The sequence below is a fragment of the Erpetoichthys calabaricus genome, chromosome 6, assembly GCF_900747795.2.
Source record: "Erpetoichthys calabaricus chromosome 6, fErpCal1.3, whole genome shotgun sequence".
Classification (NCBI taxonomy): domain Eukaryota; kingdom Metazoa; phylum Chordata; class Cladistia; order Polypteriformes; family Polypteridae; genus Erpetoichthys; species Erpetoichthys calabaricus.
In genome coordinates, this window is record NC_041399.2 from 23247517 (window position 1) to 23268502 (window position 20986).

Sequence of the window (20986 nt, forward strand, 5' to 3'; positions counted from 1 at the left end):
ATCGAAAATAATTAACATAAATGAAAAACATTTACAGCATTACACAGTCAGAGTCCTGGAAATCTTGGCCAGCAAGCCGCGTTCCCCCTATTGGCCAACCTACAGTTGAGTCGGTGCTGGGCCGGCCAATCAGATGAAAGGACACTTCTATATGATGATTCCAGTGCTCCTTTATCTGGGAGTTTTTGTGTGCTGGTTTTTGTTCATTTTATTGTCTGGTTTATTAATGGTGTAGTATGCTGATCTGCTTGCAGACCGCCGGTGAGTGTAGGGAGGAGTGAGTTGTAGTTAAGAAGTATTTTAAGTTAGGTCTGGTCTTTTTCCAAGAAAGTAGGTGAATTCCAGCTATCTTCTCTGAGTGTGTCACAACTAGATATCATTGAAGTGCTATTTTATTGCATTTTCAGCATATAATTGAATACTTTTCAATTATTAATTTAGTATGTTTCACATTTGGGTTTAATGTTTGAATTACTTTATTGGAAATCATTGCAGGCTTGTGCCTTTGAAATGTCTTCTGCAGCATTGCATTAGATGTGAATTTTTGTTCTAGTGCATCTGCTTTGTACTTTCTGTGCCTGATCATAGTTGTTAAGGTAAAGACAACTTTCTTTTTCAAATAAGCCAGCAAAGAGAATAAGTAAATGGCACAATGGTTTAGCTCAGGAAATGTTTAGCAGGTTTTTATGCTCATTTTGACATCAGCTTGAATTTTGGTAGTTAGGGTCTGGATGGAGGAGCTGCTGTCTCGCAGTAAGGAGACCAGGGTTTGCATCCTGGGTCCTCCCCTGCGTGGAGTTTGCATGTTCTCCTTGTGTCTGTGTGGGTTTCCTCCAGGTGCTCCGGTTTCCTTCCACAGTCCAAAGACACCCATATTAGCTGAATTGGCGACACTACATTGTCCCGTGTGTGTGTTTGCCCTGCAATGGACTGGCGCCCTGTTCAGGGTTTGTTCCTGCCTTGCACCCTATGCTAGCTGGGATAGGCTCCAGCACCACCATGACCCTGATCTGTATATTAAGTGGGTTAGAAAATGACATGACATGACTTTTCAAGTTTTTGGATATAGCCTATTTCTGTCACTTTCATAAAACAAAAAAATGAGGCTAATAATGGGTTAGTTTTTGAGAATTGTTTTATTGAATCAGAAAAGGGTGATTCACTTTAAGAGGTGAGGTTGGACATTAAAGTGAGGGAGAAGAAAGCCACCAGGTGGGCAAACCTCTGCACTTGTTTGTTTCTAGTGTGGTAATACAGACCCCGTATACAGCATACACGACACCAAATGTTCAAAGCGCACTCGTTTATTGCCTTCTCTTATTCACAACACCTCACAATGCTCTAATCAACCTAAACTCTTTCTTTCTTCACTCTTCTTCTCTTTCTGCTGCCTTTACTCCTCCACACACAAGCTCTTTCTCCTTCCTCCTGGCTCTGGCTCATCAAATGGAGTGAGGCGGCCCCTTTTATCATGCCCCGGATGTGCTCCAGGTGGTCTGTAATTACTTTCCGGTGGCACTTCCTGGTGTGGCGGAAGTGCCGTATGAGCACCCGGAAGCACTCCAGGCATGCCTGGAATCCTCTCTGACAGCACTTCTGAGTGTGGCAGAAGTGCTGCATTCCAAGGCTCCATGATCCTCCGGGAGCCCCCCTGGTGGTGGTCATGGGCCACAACAGGGTTGAGCTTCTATGCTCTGGTCCCATGGCCCCCATGCAGACCAGGGTGGCTGCCCTCTCGTGGCCCAGGGGAGGTATTGTCCCCTTCCAAGTCCTTCCAGGCATCATGACTGGGCAGGATCACCAGCGGTCCGCCACACTAGAAAACTATTTCACATTAGTCAAAATGGAGAATGGTCCACAGGCTCTTGATAAAAATTCATAGAAATGAAGAAGAGAATAGCCCAATCTGTCATTGTTCAGCTGAAGAAAATAAAAGTACTTTACAAATAAAAGTAACCCACTCAGTCCATCAAGTTCTTTTGGTGTATTAAATAAAGTAAATCATTCTATGAAGATATCTTTAGAAGGTCAATTGATAATTTTCACAATTCACGGTACACTTTTTCCTGCTCAAAGACCAGACAGATGTTGGAGATTTTCCCTGCTTAAAATCGTGAAGAGGCAGGATTTGAGTCAATGAAAGGGATTGTGTGTGCGCCTGAGGCTCTGTTCAGTCGTGCGGCCCAAGAAAGGTTAATGCACAGAAGCCACGGGGAACCTCGAGTTTCAATCAGAAGTGAATCACGAGGTCAATTTTTGCTATCAAACGTTACCTCCAACATCTGGCAGACTGAAGATAATGATGGACTGAATGTTTTCAAGGTCGAGGTAATGCTGCTGCAGACAAGTCAATACAAAGACAAAGAGGTGCAGATTCACTACAAAAAGAATGTCTTAGTACTTGAGAGTAATTCCACTTGAGAGTAATTCATCACATTTTGCCCACTATACCCAGCAAGCAGGAGGGTAAACACTAAAACGTGGACTAATTTATGATCAGTGCCACACAACTAGTGAAACTTAAAGCTCCCCTTTGATATTCTTCTATGCCATTTCAAGGTAATGGTGTTGTGAGCCAACGCATGTGCAACTTGTGCTTATTATCACGAGATAAATAGAATCTGAATTCTTCATCATATAGCCACTGCACCCGCTCTAACCCTGCAAACTGTACTTCAGACAGAAATATATAATGTAATACATTTCTGTGTATCGACTTCGATGAAGGGCAAGGGCAGCTGTCAAGTACAGTAAATGCATATAAATTAAGGCCTTAATGGTAAAAGCACGGTAGCGATATTAAGAGAATACCTTTCCTATAAAAGAAGCAGTGAGTGCCCCAGGAGGAGGGGGCCATGTTGTAATAAATATGTTAATTCTGGCACAGATTGCACTGCCACCTGCACCCCTTTGGTTCATAGCTGCTTGAAAAGCTATTTGTTAAGCTCGACTTAGGACAAATTCATGCAATAACCTTGTGCGAGCATTACCTTATTAATATATCCACCTTTCATTCTGAGAAGGGGAAAAAATACCCAAGAGACCTCACGACAGAAAATAATTATATTGCTGTTTTGGCCAGTTTCTACAGTTCATTTAGAATAAAGTAATGGGCTCAGAAATAGTGATGCTTTGGTCAGTAAATCAAAGACAGAGATGTAAGTTCTCGGGAGATGCCTGTCTGTGAAACACACACTCTGTCCTTTTTTTTTTCGCAGTGTCTTTCTATAATGAACTCCATCCCAAGATGCCTTCTTTGTACAAGTACACAGCCAGAGAACAATTGTTTGCATCTTTTTTTTATTACTATTATTTTTATAATTTGAATGCTACCAGTTTAGCCCTTCTCCCGCAGGACCATGTAAAGAGTCCATGAGATGAGTTATGAATATGGTGTGTTTGGAAGGATGCACTTGTTAGCTAATCACAACCCCAGATTAAAAATATCGAAGTCGAACATTTACAGAAAACATGATACATTAAAGAAATTAATAAAACTGTGACATGAGAGTCATTGTCCTGCACCCCAAAACACGAGGCTGAGTCTCAGTACTTTAGCAAAACCAGCTTTATTCAACTTGAAACAGGAACAGCAGGGTTATTTATTGCAGCGAGGGCTACCACTCTCCTTTACACAGACACAACAAATGAGCATAGTTGGGGACAGGTCAGTGGCCAAGTTATACTATTCCCTGCATTTATAATTTCCCTTGTATCACCCATCAGTGACAAGCACGTATAGTGTGATATCTCGATAGGCTCATAGTTGTTTCCGCAGCACTCTGCTGCAGCGCTGCGAACCTGTGGTTTCCTCAGCAACAGACAAGCAGTCGTCCACAGACGCGACAGGCACACTTCAGTGTGGGGGTTCCAAAAAGAGTTCAGAAACCTCACAATACAAAGGAAGAGGTATGAATTTCCACACACCTTCTGGTGCAGCCTGGACTCACCATCAATGATGTTACCTGGGGTCCAGTGTTGTGCAAGTTCACACCTCACAAGGACTAGCTCAAAGTTCAGTTCACACAGATTAAAATGAATAAATTCACGTTCAAAGTTCACCATTTCAATTTTGAACTAATTCATGTTCAGTTCATTTTGTATTTTTTTAAGGAGTGAGAATAAATTATCCATGAGTTTAGTTTTTTCAATTTTGCATGCCTTATATTAGGCTATTGCAGTGTTCTTGAATAAAATACAATAATTATGAAGACTTTTTAATTTAAATACACTTTATTGAGTTATACCCAGCAACAAACATGTATAACCATAAATGCTAATATCCTCCCGGTCAAAAAAGAAATTAAAAAGATGCAAGTATACATATAAATTACTGCTCTATTTCCAACTCTGCGAAACCAGCGTTTAGGTGAACTAACCTATTACACTGCCGGTCAAAATTTGCGTCACATATTGCATGTCCAACAGGGAAAAATATAAAGTGGCCTTGCATTGTACAAAGTTTTCCTAAAAGCGAAACCAGAGCTTCACCACATGCTTGTGTCAGCAGGGTTGCAGTTGAAGTTCAAGCAGGCAGAAACAGACCGTGCCTATTTGATTTTACATGATTTTTTCCGAATACAAAGAAATGGCAATAAATTCATCCGAAATAAATATTCGTAAAAATCCACTATTTGTGCTTATCCAAATACCCCTGACTCCACACCTACATTACAGGTTAAGGCAAAACATTTAATCTGGACCTAAATCAGATGGAGAATGTTGCATAAAACTGAACCAGCTCACGTTCAAGTTCTTCACTTTCAAATACGTACTTTAAGTTCACCATTCTTAGGAAAATGAGCTTGTTCAATGAACACACTCTTTTGAACTTCTTCATGCACAACACTGCTGGGATCATTGGGTGTTTTGGGTCTTTTGAACATCTTACACCCTCCCCTGGGCAACCCAACCAGAGTGGATGAATTTCTAGCTTGTGTTCAAGTAGCCTGCATGCTCCACAAATCCTCCCTCTTAATCCAAAATTCATTGTGAAGCCTTCTCTGCAGCTTTCTACAGCCCACTTCAATGGGCTCACATCGGGCCCTACATCCACAACTATCATGGGAATTACAGGGCTGCACAACAGGAAAGCCATTGTGAAGCCTTCTCTGCAGCTTCCATGATGTGAATGCCTTTCCTTCCTCCTGAATCCTCACTTAATGTTGTAATGTTGAAAAGGGGAAGCTAAGTGAATCACAACTGGGGTCAGGAATGGCCTAGGAAACTCCTGAGGCAGACCTCCCCAATCTTTTTTCAATGGACCAAGTGTTTTTGGAAATCCTGGATCTCAGATCTATTTATAAGGACCAGGCAGACTACATGTGATGTCTCATGGGCATTACTGTGCCATACATAAACATATCTAAACCCCTGCATATACACTCACTGAGCAAATCATTAGCAGCAACTGTGCACCTGCATACCCGTACAATTATATAATCAGCCAAACACGTGGCAACAGCGCAATGAATAATATCATGCAGAAACAGTTTAAGATCCTCGGTTAATGCTCACGTCAAACATGGAAAAGAGAAAATGCTGTGAGTTTGAATATGGCATGATTGCTGGTTCCAGAGAGGCTGGTTTGAGTGTTTCTGTAACTGCTGGTCTCCGGGGATTTAATGCACAACAGTCTTTGAAGACCTCTGAGAATGGTGTGGCAAAAAAACATCCAGTGATCAAAAGTTCTGTGGACTAAAACACCTTGTTGATTAGAGATGTCAGAAGAGAATGTACAGACTGGTTTGAGCTGACAGAAAGGCAATGAGTTATTATGCAAAATTTTTAAATAATTATTTATGCCATTTTTTAAATGGAAAGTGCCAATAGTATGCATTTTTCTAGTAGTACAGTCGTGGCCAAAGGTTTTGAGAATGACACAAGTATTTACACTCTGAAAGCAACTTCTCCCAACCATCCAAGAACAGTTTGGTGACCAACAATGCCCTTTCAAGCATGACGGAGCACCGTGCCATAAAGCACTAGAGATAACTAAGTGGCTCGGGGAGCAAAACATCAAAATTTTGGGACCATGGCCAGTAAACTCCCCAGACCTCAATTCCATTGAGAACTTGTGGTCAATCCTCAAGAGGCAGGTGGACAAACAAAAACCCACCAATTCTGACAAACTCCAAGCATTAATTATGCAAGAATTTGCTGCCATCAGTCAGGCCCAGAAATTGACTGACAGCATGCCAGAGGTCTTGAAAGAGAAGGGTCAACGCTGCAAATATTGACTCTGCGCATAAACTTAATGCAATTGTTAATAAAAGCCTTTGAAACTTATGAAAGGCTTGTAATTATACCATCAAAACATCTGACACAATTATCTAAAAACACTGAAGTAGCAGACTTTGTGAAAACCAATACTTGTGACATTCTCAAAACTTTTGGCCACGGCTGTACACATGTCTTTGTGTTATTTTTCTGAGAATAATTTAGTAGCTAGTTATGAGGCAGTGCCATCTCCCTGTAACTCTTTAATGGGACTAGAATGGATGAATGATCTGGACTTAATGATCTACACCATGAATAAGAATCTTTAATTAAAGTGAGATTTTAACTTTTTTTCAATTTATTGAATGCCATGGTTAAATAGCTGTGTTGTTAGTGTTAGAAATATTTTTACTTTTAATGAGGATGGCATGAATTCAGCAAGATTCAGCCAAACTCAGAACTGCTAATTATGGGGAAGAGTCTGTTCGAGGTCCACCCTCACCAAGAGCACGTGCGCCTGTGAAATGTGACCGAGTACTGCCTTGACACTCAAGCCTCACTTCTCTTTATGTGCCTGACCTTTTCATGAAGGATTTCAGCAAAGTTAACCAAGCCATTTCAGAGTGCTAACCAAGACAACATGAGGAACTGCATCAATTACAGTCTACAATTCATTTTTCTTAAGTTTTTAAATTTTGGTATTTTAATCTTTCAGACAAAGGGTTTCATTTGTCTGTACAAAGATAATATTGTTAACAGCCATATTTCCTGTCAAAGACAGGTAATAGATAGATAGATAGATAGATAGATAGATAGATAGATAGATAGATAGATAGATAGATAGATAGATAGATAGATAGATAGATAGATAGATAGATAGATAGATAGATAGATAGATAGATAGATAGATAGATAGATAGATAGATAGATAGATAGATAGATAGATACTTTATTAATCCCAAGGGGACATTTACATACTCCAGCATCAGCATACTGATACAAAAAACAATATTAAATTAAAGATTGATAACAATGCAGGTAAAAACAGACAATAACTTTGTATAATGTTAACGTTTACCCCCCCGGGTGGAACTGAAGAGTCGCATAGTTTGGGGGAGGAACGATCTTCTCAGTCTGACAGTGGAGCAGGACAGTGACAGCAGTCTGTTGCTGAAGCTGCTCTTCTGTCTGGAGATGACACTGTTTAGTGGATGCAGTGGATTCTCCATAATTGATAGGAGCCTGCTAAGCGCCCGTCGATCTACCACAGATGTTAAACTGTCCAGCTCCATGCCAACAATAGAGCCTGCCTTCCTCACCAGTTTGTCCAGGCGTGAGGCGTCCTTCTTCTTAATGCTACCTCCCCAGCACACCACCACGTAGAAGAGGGCGCTCGCCACAACCGTCTGATAGAACATCTGCAGCATCTTATTGCAGATGTTGAAGGACGTCAGCCTTCTAAGGAAGTATAATCAGCTCTGTCCTTTCTTACACAGAGCATCAGTATTGGCAGTCCAGTCTAATTTATCATCCAGCTGCACTCCCAGGTATTTATAGGTCTGCACCCTCTGCACACAGTCACCTCTGATGATCACACGGTCCATGAGGGGTCTGGGCCTCCTAAAATCCACCACCAGCTCCTTGGTTTTGCTGGTGTTCAGGTGTAGGTGGTTTGAGCACCATTTAACAAAGTCCTTGATTAGGTTCCTATACTTCTCCTCCTGCCCACTCCTGATGCAGCCCACGATAGCAGTGTCATCAGAGAACTTTTGCACGTGGCAGGACTCCGAGTTGTATTGGAAGTCCGATGTATATAGGCTGAACAGGACCGGAGAAAGTACAGTCCCTTGTGGCGCTCCTGTGTTGCTGACCATAATGTCAGACGTGCAGTTCCCAAGACGCACATACTGAGGTCTGTCTTTAAGATATATAATATATTTTATAATATCTGATATCTCTTACCCTACATGTACCTTCCTTGGTATCCTTGTGTGTCTGAACCTCTCTTGTCCAGAGCTTCCTCTACTGAGCACTGTGAGACTTACCCAGACACCACCAGTCGGAAACCACATCTTTATAAAACACACACGTTTATTAAACATAAATAAACAGAGGATTACAGTCCCAAACACAAACACAGTGCACTCAGCACTAATCACCCCTTATTCAGACTTCTCTCTCTCAGTCCTTGGCCGCCTTTCTTCTCCTCCCGGGAGATTTGTCCTGCTCCCACTCCCGACTCAAGCTCCCCGACTGTAGGAAGGCGGCTCCTTTTATTCCCACCCGGATGTGCTCCAGGTGTCTGATGACGTCCTTCCGGCAGCACTTCCTGGTGTGGCGGAAGTGCTGCCCTTTGCACCGGAAGCACTCCAGGCGTCCCTGGCAGGTTCTTCCGCCAATCTTGCCGAGTGTGGCGGAAGTAACTATTTCCGGGTTCCATGAGGCTTAAAGCACCCCCTGGCGGTGGCCATGAGTCCCAATGAGTTAAAACCTTTTTACTGTCCTCCCGTGGTCTTCTCCTAGTCCAGGGCGGTTGCCCCCTTGTGTCCCGGAGGATAAAAGTGCCACATCCCGGTCCTTCCAGGCGTCCCGGCTGGGTAAGGGACCCAGCAATCTGTGACAGCACATTCCCATAAAACCTGATTCTCAGATTCTGTCATTTCAAGGTGACTCTCAGTGGGCCTCCTTGTGTGTCTCACGCTCTCACTTCCTCTTTTGATCGTGTCACCAAAGCCAAACTGACCAATAGGACTGCTTGGAGAGACCGGATACACACATAGACCTTAGCATTTTATTATTAAGTTTAAGTTTAATCAACTTAGAAACTGAAACTGGTCTTGAAGAGAGGATTATGGTAGAAGTAATTCATAAGCTCAAAGATATGAGGTCGAGTGCTGGAACATCTGGGTGTCAGGAGGCTTTTGTGGACAAGAAGGGGATTATTCCATTTTCTTCAAGTTTCAGCTGGATTTAATTTTTTGATTGTGCCCTTATACAGTATTTGCCATTGGGTACATAATAGAAGACAGCAATAATGTGAAGGCAAAGTGAGGTGAATATGAATAAGAGCGTGAATAAGGATCCAGTGGGACAGGGTGGTAATCTTCATGTTTTAGCAGCTGAAGGGGAAAATTTATTATGGACCTTTAGATATTTGTTCTAGGGTATTTTAGATAGAATAAAATCATACTTGATCTCCTGAGTACTGTAGGAAGGACAAGGGAAAGAGGCAGATAATTAAGTCCAGGTAGGAATGGAGAAATTTAAAACTGCTGATTATGCAGCAGGCCTCTTTCATTGCTGGCAGGCCTTGTTTGTATTTGTAATTACAATTCTTCAAATGATTTTTTTTTCTGCAATAAAGGTCATGGTACAAACCAATAAAGGAAAGTAGATCACACTTCCCTTGCCACTGCAGTACATTTCAGGGCCAGATAATGAGAGGTGCACTCATTCAACCATCCAAATTCATATTCATTTTTTCAATATGGGTTACAGGCATGTGCTGTGCCATTCAGTTTATTCAGCGTAGTCTGCTGATTTGCCATAAACAATGCCCACCTGATAACAAAACGAAAGTTTTGATCAGTAGATACGCATTGCTTGTGAAATTGTACCAAAGGTTGATAACAAAAATCAGAACAACATTGTCAAAAAGAAAACACAGAACTGTGAACATAGCCAAAAGGAGAAGTGCCAGCAGTCGGTTATAAAGATGTACCATCATAGTTCCTGAAACTGAAAACTTCAATGAAGTTAAAAAGTGAATTGCTACGAGTCAAAAATCAAATAACATGTTGTGACCGAAATTAGATGTAAAACTGTTAATAGAGTCAAGAGAAGAATTGTTCCGAGTCAAAAACCAAATAACTTTCAATATTTTGAGTACATATACTGAAGTTTTCTTACGTTGTAAACCTTAAATTAGAGAAGCTGTAACTAAAACCAAAGTGTAAAACTATGATTTCAGTTCAAATCTTTGCAATAATCTGAAGGCGATGTGCAACAAAATTCTCGTCTCGATTTGTACCTAAATACAAAGGCGTAATTTCCACCGAAATCTAGACAAAAGAGTGTTACAGACACTAAAATGGGAATTCCTGTGAATCAAAAATCAAAAAGGTGTTTTCTCTCTGGGGCTAACATTAAAGTTGTTTGTTAATTGGATCCAGAATCTCAGATACTGCGGCATGGTGTTACAAAGTGAAGTATTCATGATGTGGCACATAGTGCCATTGGGAAAGAGCCTCCTAGCAACAGTGCAGCACGTCCAAGCAACACAGTCGCAGTATTTCAGTGAATCACCAAATTTCGATGTCATACACTTAAAATGAAATGATAAAAGAATTTTTACTGGTTCATAGCTACGTTGTGAATAGAACGCACCCACATATTAATATTTACAGACACCTCTGCTGCCTCTAAGCAGCAGAAAGAATTCCCCTGAAGCAAAAAAAAAAAGATCAAACTGGTCCAAATCATAACGGAATGAAACGGGAGCCAATCATTGATGTGACATCTCCCTATGTCTGCATGTGGCTGCTCCAGACACTCTGGTTTTCCTCACATAATCCAAAGACACGATGGTTAGATTAACTAATGAATCAGAGCTGGCAACAAAAGTGAGTATGGGTGTGTGGATAAATGTGACCTATGATGAAGTATATGATGATGATGGTCAGCATTTGCCTCCTTAAACCCAAAGGTCAGTGCTGCGTCCTTATATTCATAATATTAGATTAAACATGAGGGTTTTATAGAAAACACATATTGTTCAATAATGTTGTGTAAATAGAAATGTGTTAAGATAATTAATAAGCAGAACCAAAAATGTTTTCTTCTTTTCTTTAGAACCAAATTTTGTCTCATCTTATGACATCGGAAACTTCACATACTTCTTTTTTCGAGAGATCGCAGTGGAGCATGACTGTGGAAAAACAATCTTCTCCAGGGCCTCTCGTGTGTGCAAAAATGACATTGGAGGCAGGTTCCTCTTAGAAGACACCTGGACAACCTTCATGAAAGCTCGCCTCAATTGCTCCAGGCCTGGTGAAATTCCTTTCTACTATAATGAGTTACAGGACACTTTCTTCTTACCGGAACTTGACCTGATTTATGGCATCTTCACCACAAATGTGTAAGTTACCTAAGTCTGTTTTACAGTGGATTAATAAATCTAATGTGTTCAAAGTATTGTTACTTCTCTAATTACACACTCATTCAATAATTAAGTAATCGTCTCCAGTTTCCTGTACTTTATCTATGCTTGCACATTCTCAATGCTGGCAAAAATGAGCTGAATTACTATAATCGTCATTTTTTATAGTCTTTAGTTACCTAAGAATGCCTTGTTCCAATGTCTAATACTCCCAGAGTGACAATGTGTCTAGCAACATTGATCAGCTAGTTTTAAGTGCTTATTTTTACAAGTGTTGGATGCACAGTTCTAATTGAGATCCAACAGAAACCCTTCCAATTTTATGATATGAGCCACAAAAACATTTAATTTAGTTATTTAATTTTCTGAGCAGATCTATGAACTGGTTTTATGACTAATGTTGCATATTCCATTCAGTAAATACTCCTGCAGCTGTTGGTTGTCTTTCATGTGTTCCAAAACTGAAAATACTTGTTCTTCACATCTGCTCACCCAACCTCTTACCAAAATCTTTTTGATAATTAATATTTACATAAAAATAGGGTTAAAAAAGAAACGGGAGCAGCTGTCGACCATCACTGTGTAAGCCTCCCAAGCGTGAGATCACATCGTGTTTTATTGTCTTATTGGCCAATGTGATAGTGCTTGGAGATGAAAAATTTCTGAGCTCTGTAGTGTCTGCCAGGTTTTGGTAAGTAGACATTTCAATGCCCGCAGCAATACAAAAATTAAATTGACTTTTTTTACGCAATTTTACACAACCTTCTGGTAAAATCATTTAAATTAATTTCTTCCCCACATCAAGCGACACTCAATAAGCCAAGAATGACAACGTGAAAACAGGATTTTAGAAATTTTGCCAAATCTATTAAAAAAATGAAGTTTCCCATTAGGCTCTTTCCCTCTGTAGGAACTTCGGGGTCAGGAACCAATCAGTTCCTGTACAGTGTAGGCACTGATCATTTGTGATCCCTGGCCTCTTTCATGGGTTTTGTTCCCATCGCACAAGAAAAACTGTAACTGTGCAAATTATGTAACATTCAAAGAAGAGTGATGCGGTACGAACTGAGACACATTTGGAAGTTCACACGAAAAACTAATGTGATGCATTACGCAGAGGACAAGGAAGGAGGCTATGAAGAGTCATACGGCGGGATCAGGAGATCATTGGGGACCTATTGCTTTAATGCAATGCATTGTGTTGTGCACCATGGAGGCAGATATGAAAAAGTGATGCAGTGCGAAGAGTGCCACGTTAGGGAGTTCAGGGAGGAAATTATTGCTTTGATGTGGCATGGTGTGGTGCATCAGGTAGGCAGCTTCGATGAATGATGAGATGTGAAGTGCAGCACATCTTCACCAATAACTCTCCAAAGTCCATAGTACCAACAGATTTGTAAGATGGCGCCTGTCCTTTTGCTTAACCAACCACCACAATTCCTTGCCCAAGCCCCACCCATGATAATTCCTGGTTGAACAAAAAGTTCATGTGAATTTCCCCTTGGGATTACTAAAGTATCTATCTATCTATCTATCTATCTATCTATCTATCTATCTATCTATCTATCTATCTATCTATCTATCTATCTATCTATCTATCTATCTATCTATCTATCTATCTATCTATCTATCTATCTATCTATCTATCTATCTATCTATCTATCTATCTATCTATCTATCTATCTATCTATTTATCTAGCTGTCCTTTAGTAGGAGCTAAAGAAAAGGACCAGGAGCTACAAATGGCCAGAGTTACTGTGGTGGGAATGCTACAAACGTTTCTGAGTTTCTAAAAAGTGCCTGGCTCCTGAAAAAACAAGGTCCTGCTGTGGGAAATCACCTATAGAGACAAGTATTCAGACCCTTTGCTATAACACTTGAAAATTAATTCAGGTATATCCCATTCCATTGATCAACACTGAGATGCTTTTATACCTTTTTTGGAATCCAATTGTGGTCAATTTAATGAATTGGTCATGTTTGGGAAAGGCTCACACTTGTCTATAGAAGGTCCCATAGTAGACAATGTGTATCAGAGTGAAAGATGAGCCATGATATCATAGAAAAGGCTTGCAGAGCTTAGAGAAAGGATTGTGTCAAGGCACAGATGTGAGGGAAGGCTACAAAAACATTCTGCAGCACCGAAGGTTCCCAAGAGCAAAGTGGTTTCCATAATTTGTAAATGGAAGAAGTTTAAGTCTATCACAACTCTTCCTAGAGTTTGCCAAACTGTACAATTATGGTTAAAGAGCCATGATAAGAGAGGTGACCAAGAACAGGCTGAGCTCCAGAGAAACTGTGTGGTGATGGGAGAAACCATCGCTGCAACAGTCCACTGATCTTTGTTTAATGACAGAGTGGCCAGACAAAAGCTTTTCCACGGCATAAGACGCATGAAAGCCCACTTGGAATTTGCAAAGAGGCACACCTAAAGGACTCTCCGACTGTGAGAAAGTAGATTATCTGGCCTAATGAAACCAAAGTTAGAGTTATGTCTGGAGTAAACTAGGCGCCACTGATCACCTGTGCAATTCCTTTCCAACAATGGTGGTGGCAGCATCGTGCTTTGGGGTTGTTTTGCAGCAACAGGGATTGGGAAACTAGTCAGGGTTGAGGAAAAGCTGAACAGAGAAAGGGGTAGAAATATGTTTCATTAAACCTGATCCAGAGTGCCCTGGATCTTAGACTGAGTAATGACTATAGGCATTAAGCAAAGACAACACAGGAGTGGCTTACGGATAAATCTGGGACTGTCTTGGAGTTGCATAGCTAGAGAGTGGACTTGAATCCAATCGAACATCTCTAGAGAGATCTGAAAATACCTGTCAAGCAATCCAACCTGATAAAGTTTGAGAAGATCTGCAGAGAAGAATGGGAGAAAATCCTTTAATTCAGGAGTGTGAATCTTGTCATGTCATTATCAGGCTAGAATTGCTACCAAAGGGGCATCAATTAAGAGAGAAGGAGAGATTGGGAGCATGCTCTGATTACAGCATGTTGCCGCACCCATCACATGACAAACCATCTGGATTGGGACCCGAGTACAGCGGGTGACACCTCAGCACCACACTGGAACTGTATGAGGTTTATTACAGTGGCTAGTGCCAGTCTTGCCACCAAACCCCAAGTTTTCCCTGCATGTTGGAGGACCTGCTTGCAGGGCTAGATTCAGGTTAACATCATACCCAGGATGGAGCAATCAATTGTTTTTAATACATTTGCAAAACTTCTGTTTTTTGTCATTCTTGGGTACTGAGTGTTGTTTGATGTGGAGTAAAATGAATTTAAATTAAGTTAGCACAAGGGCGCAACATAGTAAAATGTGTAAAGAGTGCAGGTGTCTGAATACTTTCTGAATCCATTGTAGACAAACAAATAAACTATAAAATGTTTTAAGAGAAAATTATACTGAAAAAAATGAGTAATGTAACTTTGTTTGAAACGGCCAACCTATTCTGTCTGTCCACACCATTGAGGAAATCTTCTCCTGCCAGTGAGGATTACTTCTCCTTCTGACACTTTCATTGGTATGCCCATGGTCCTACCTTTACCTTAAGGTACACATGACCAGCCAAATAAGCTTTGTACACTAAATACATGCAAAGATGCACCTACGAGTATTAAATAAAATAAAACTTGAACATTACAAATAAAAACAAGTTATGCAATGTACGGATGGCGTTGCATTCAATTGCGTTTAGTGACTAAGTTAACTGATCTGAAAGTTGGAGCATTTCACAATTATTACTTTTTTGTTTATTAAATAGTTATGTAGCAATAAGTCATATTCCAAAATAATAGAAAAACAGAATGTAATTTCATGTTTAAGCAAACTACGTTAAATAGGTGCGTTTTAACAGCACATTACAATGGAGCTAAAAACGGAGTACGCTGTAGAAAATGACATTGATTGATATGTGTTAGTGGTGGAGGGTCTCTGACTAATTGTTGTTCAAATTTCTTAAACCCAGCATTTTGGAATGTATATCCAGTAGAGTAGTATTCAATAATTAGAAATTAAAAATATCTATTAATACAAAATTACCAATACCAGAGTAAAATCAGTAGCAACATTAATGTATGAAAGGAGAAAAGGAACTGCAATAGGTTCCCCATCTAGCTATTAATAATAGTTAAAACAGAGTAATTAGTTTAAATTACTTAAATAAATAAGAACTTGGAAATTAATTGATTTATTGTATAATGAGAATATGAAAGGTACACAATGAGCAAGAAGGAGCTTGCCATGATTGTTCATGTATGTGGGGCTGGGCAGCAGATATCACCTCCCACCTCCACATGCCACTCTCCATATTTAAACCCATCCTCTGTTTATATCAGTTAGGGCAGCTGCACATTTCCTGGGTTATTAATTAGTTCAAATACCGTTTACCTGCAGGCTGATAACGTCGGTTCTTTACAGTATAAATTTGCAGATGCTATTAGTTCAATCAACTCCGTCTTATATTTACTTTCATGATTGCTTTCCCCTTCCATTTATTTCCAAAGAAGTGACTTTTCTGTCCTCTATTAGTTAACTTACCTAAAAGGGCAGGAGAAGGCGCTGATGTGTGAGCTGTTTACACGCATGTGCTCTGCACGGCACCTGATTCAGTTACATTGGTCATCCGAGAGGCTGTCAGATGAGTAACAGAAGATAATTTACAACATATACAAGTTCAACCAGCCACTCTAAAGACAAGATGAATACAGCAAACTAATTCCTAGTTGAAGCTGCACAGAATGTTTCTCTATTTTATGATGAACAAGGCTGCTAATTCGCCAATGCTTTTCAATGTTTTAAAACTTTGTACAGTGCAATCTGTTCAAGATATCTGAACAACAATTGAACTGTCTCAGTGAATTTCCTTGCAGAAAAAGTCTGCCATATCTCAACAAAATTGAAACAAGGAGCCGTTTCATGTGGACAGACAGACGGACAGACACGGGCTTTCGCATTAGGTGCTTCACACATTCTATGCAAATGCTCCTAATTACTTGTGGTACTAATGCTTCCTACTTTTTAATTGCATTATGTTAAAATAAGATTTTTATTGTTTAGCAACACAATAGCAATTATGCAGCTCAGCATTTAAAAACTGAAAGTAATCGAAAAAGTATAATCAGTACAAATAATGAAAAAATGTTGTGTTTTTCTGAAAGAAAATGCTTAATGTTTGTTTAATTAGCATATACTAACTGCTAAAGGTACTGTGAAGATAATCATTTAGGTTTAAAGGAATCCAACACCTTAAAATTATATCCTTTACATTAAATTCATATACTAATATACTTTTAGATTGTAGTGGTGACGAAGAAAAATCTCATGTTTTCATTCACAATGGTGAGAAAAACTTAAAAGCCAATAGTGGGCAATGCTGTATGCCCAAAACTTTCAAAACACATGTAGTTGTGCTAAATAACATTAAATAGATGCTCCCAGAATAATCAGTGCACATTGTAAACATGAAACTAAACCTTCATGGGACTGACTTTTTAAATTGAAGACCTGCCTGCCCCCCTCATTCGTTGATTAAGAGCCCTGTTTTCAACTCAAAAAGCCATTCCCATGAGGCATTAGTCTCCTGTTTAAGATGTCCAGTAGTATATATTTTACATTATTTTAGCAATAAACCATGCGTTTTTCAAATATTGAGAATATGCCTGAATAACGGTGTCAAAGTCAGGTTCGAAAAGCCAGTCCAAATGAGAATACTTTTTATTGACACGTACGTGGAGTCACACTGTACATGGAAAGAGATGACTGACTTACAGATGGTGACACCACTTGTCAATTACAGAATTATGTAAATAGATTCATTTCTCATGTCCTTGCTAGTTTCTAGGAAACAGGATTCTGCTACGCTAGATCGTAGTGGTTTTCATATCAGTACTTGTCCTTGCAGAGAAGTAGCAGCGGGACTGGGTCACAGATCAACAGGCTTTAATTAAAATGCTTTCTAAAAGTGCTAAAGACACATGCTAACAATTAACAAGGACAGAAGTCATTCAATATAATCAATTAGTGAAATTCATATTTATCAGTAAAAAAACTCCCACAACGGTCATGTGGATTATGTGATATGAGTAATATGACATTTTGGTTTCTTTTTTTCACATCATTTGCTCTTGTACAGCATTGGCCACTGTAGGCTTCCATTGTAACATAAATTATTCTTCTCTCCATTCTGCATGAAAACATGAGATTATTTTTTGTTCTTGCCCACCACTTTAAACTACATGGGGGGTAAGTGACATATATAAAAAAAATGTAATTTTTGGGTGGAGTATTTCCTTTATGCTCAGTCCTGGCACTAGATTAGAGTTTAGTTATAACTAATTCAGAGTTAGAAGAATATGTAGAAGGAACAGACCTGCAAACGAGGAAGAAATGCACACTGATTCTAATTGCTGCTCAGCTGGCTGCCCCTGTTTATGCACAACACTCAGTTACCCTGCCACATGATATTTCAATTTAATAGTTACTATATCTGCAACAATATTCATGCTATTCAGAAACTCTAAATTGCAGTATCTGGTGAAGCTTTATCTCCTACTTACAGAGCTGAGCAATTCTGCTTTCTTACTGCTTGCTTTAGATCGTCTTAGGCTGCAATAAACATAACTCTGTTGGACAGAAAGAATGTGTGCATTTGCTGACTTCATTTTTCCCCCTCAATTCTTTCCCTCAGAAACAGCATTGCCGCCTCAGCAGTGTGCGTTTTCAATCTGACTGCGATTACCCAAGTGTTCAATGGACCTTTCAAATACCAGGAGAATTCTCGCTCTGCCTGGCTGCCCTATCCCAACCCCAACCCCGACTTCCAGGTAAATATCAACAAACAAAGCAATACAGTAAATCAAGCTTGACTAACTTAATAGCATATTGGGTTTTCTTGTGCCATAAAGACTTTTCAGTTACCTCATGATTGTATTGTTACAGTTCATTACTCTGAGTTTTTACCGTGATCTTTCTAATAGGATAAAGAAAAACATTATGTGATAATTAAATGATTGTGGCCTTTTCATCTCCGTGTTGCAGGTATATGAAGAATATAATGGTCTGACTAGGTGCTGACAAAGGAGGCATAAAGCACTGGAATTTATACTCGGTCACTACTTAACTCTAGGCTTTGCAAAGCACAACCATGAGAATTATAGACTCAGGGGAAAGTAAATGGCATTGGCCAGCATGCCTGGGTAAGGAAGGGACGGGCAGGTTCATAATTTATTATCTGTCATCCTTTCCTGACACCTGCCAGTTATATTTTAGCAACGCAATGAAAGTGAAGTAATCTCAATAGGCTATTCTAGACTGGAGAGTCAAAAGTGATCTTAAAATGGACATGAATAATAATTGTAAAGGTAGCTCAAGCTTGCTATAAAAAAATAAAATAAAACAAAATAAAAAATAAAATGATGACCAGGCAGCTGAGACTTGAAGCCCATGATTTCTCATCCCATTACTGAGACTGACAGTCACTGCAGCTTGTTCATTCTAAGTAGTTTCTCACTTGTTGACTGAGTTTCTGAAAAACATGAAGAAAAGTGTTTCACGATAGAAATAATCCATCCCCCATAAGCCATATTTAAAAGGCACTTATTTCTGGTGGGTAGTGCAGAAAAAAAGGACTTCAATACCTATGAAGTTTTCTGTCAAACAAACTGCCTGTGTGAATGCCTTTTAACTACTTAGTCTCACAACATGTAAGCCTAACAAATGCCCCACCTACGTATTTCCGTCTTTTTCAAGTCAACATGTCAACCTTTTTTCTGCCTACATACTGTAAATTACCATTCTGGCTACCTACCTGCTTGGCTTCCTTCCTATCTACTTACCTTTTTCCCCGCAACATTTTTTAAACCTGTCTATTTACATATCCACCTACCATTGCAATTCTCGCCCTGGACAACAGCCTCAGATTTACAGCCAGCCTGTCTACTTTTTGAAATACAATTTACATTAAACAGAATATTCCAGATAGTCTGGATCACCTTCCTGTTGGTAGCTCATCACAGCCAATTCACAGAGGATGACAAATTTGCTGTTTTACTTTACTCCAACCTGGCACAGATGGCTAATAAAAACCCTTATGGCAGTATTGTCTGTAAACAATGGTTCAACATTTAACCAGCTGTGTCAGCAAAGCTGATCCCCAAGGTACTTGACTTGGGACTTAGTGAGCATAAAAACATGAAATCTCACAAATGAGAGGAGACCATTCCCCCCATCAAGCCTGTTTGTTTAGAAAATACCTAAGCTATCCCAATATCTCATCCAGATACTTCTTAAAGGTTGTCAAGGTTTCTGCTTCAACTTCATGATGTTGTAATTCATGTTATTTTTGGGGTTGCTCAATCTGGATTCCTCAGTGGTCGCTCAACCAAGAATGCACTGTTTTCAATTATAAATTGTCTTAGATCTATTTGAGATGTTTTTTCTCTTCTCTGTCTTTATCCTTCTTCACCTTTCATCAGCTTTTGATGCTGTTAATCACTCTTTGCTTATCGCTTCTTTCTATAAATTCAGAATTTGTGGTTCTGCTGTAGACTGCTTCAACTCCTTCCTTTCTGACCAATCCTTTTGTGTTATCTTGGTCTAACTCCTTATCTTCTCCACATGAACTCTGCTCAGGTGTACATCAAGGATGGGTTCTGGGTCCACTACTCTTTTCTCTCCACATTCACTCCTTAGGCAGTGTTATTTCTTCTCATAGCGTCTCCTAGATAGATAGATAGATAGATAGATAGATAGATAGATAGATAGATAGATAGATAGATAGATAGATAGATAGATAGATAGATAGATAGATAGATAGATAGATAGATAGATAGATACTTTATTAATCCCAAGGGGAAATTCACATACTCCAGCAGCAGCATACTGATACAAAAAAAAATAACAATATTAAATTAAAGAGTAATAAAAATGCAGGTAAAAACAGACAATAACTTTGCATAATGTTAATGTTTATCCCCCCGGGTGAAATTGAAGAGTCGCATAATTTGGGGAAGGAACGATCTTCTCAGTCTGTCAGTGGAGCAGGACTGTGACAGCAGTCTGTCGCTGAAGCTGCTCTTCTGTCTGGAGATGATCCTGTTTAGTGGATGCAGTGGATTCTCCATGATTGACAGGAGTCTGCTGAGCGCCCGTCGCTCTGCCACAGATGTCAAACTGTCCAGCTCCATGCCAACAATAGAGCCTGCCTTCCTCACCAGTTTGTCCAGGCGTGAGGCGTCCTTCTTCCTAATGCTGCCTCCCCAGCACACCACTGCGTAGAAGAGGGCGCTCGCCACAACCGTCTGATAGAACATCTGCAGTATCTTATTGCAGATGTTGAAGGATGCCAGCCTTCTAAGGAAGTATAACTGGCTCTGTCCTTTCTTACACAGAGCGTCAGTATTGGCAGTCCAGTCTAATTTATCATCCAGCTGCACTCCCAGGTATTTATAGGTCTGCACCCTCTGCACACAGTCACCTCTGATGATCACGAGGTCCATGAGGGGTCTGGGCCTCCTAAAATCCACCACCAGCTCCTTGGTTTTGCTGGTGTTCAGGTGTAAGTGGTTTGAGTCGCACCATTTAACAAAGTCATTGATTAGGTCCCT

At 39.9% G+C, this 20986-nt stretch overlaps 1 protein-coding gene across 3 annotated transcripts in view; it reads left to right on the plus strand.

The window, feature by feature from the left end:
• Positions 1–20986, plus strand: part of sema5a (sema domain, seven thrombospondin repeats (type 1 and type 1-like), transmembrane domain (TM) and short cytoplasmic domain, (semaphorin) 5A) — an 857644-nt gene that overhangs the window by 561484 nt on the left and 275174 nt on the right. For all 3 annotated transcript variants that reach the window (XR_007935331.1, XR_007935332.1, XM_028803411.2), the window contains exons 8-9: positions 11071–11356; positions 18070–18205. Coding sequence is in view for 1 of the 3 variants with exons in the window: in XM_028803411.2 (XP_028659244.2) it covers positions 11071–11356; positions 18070–18205 (422 nt within the window). In the remaining 2 variants the exon portion in view is untranslated. The remainder of the gene's footprint in view (positions 1–11070; positions 11357–18069; positions 18206–20986) is intronic.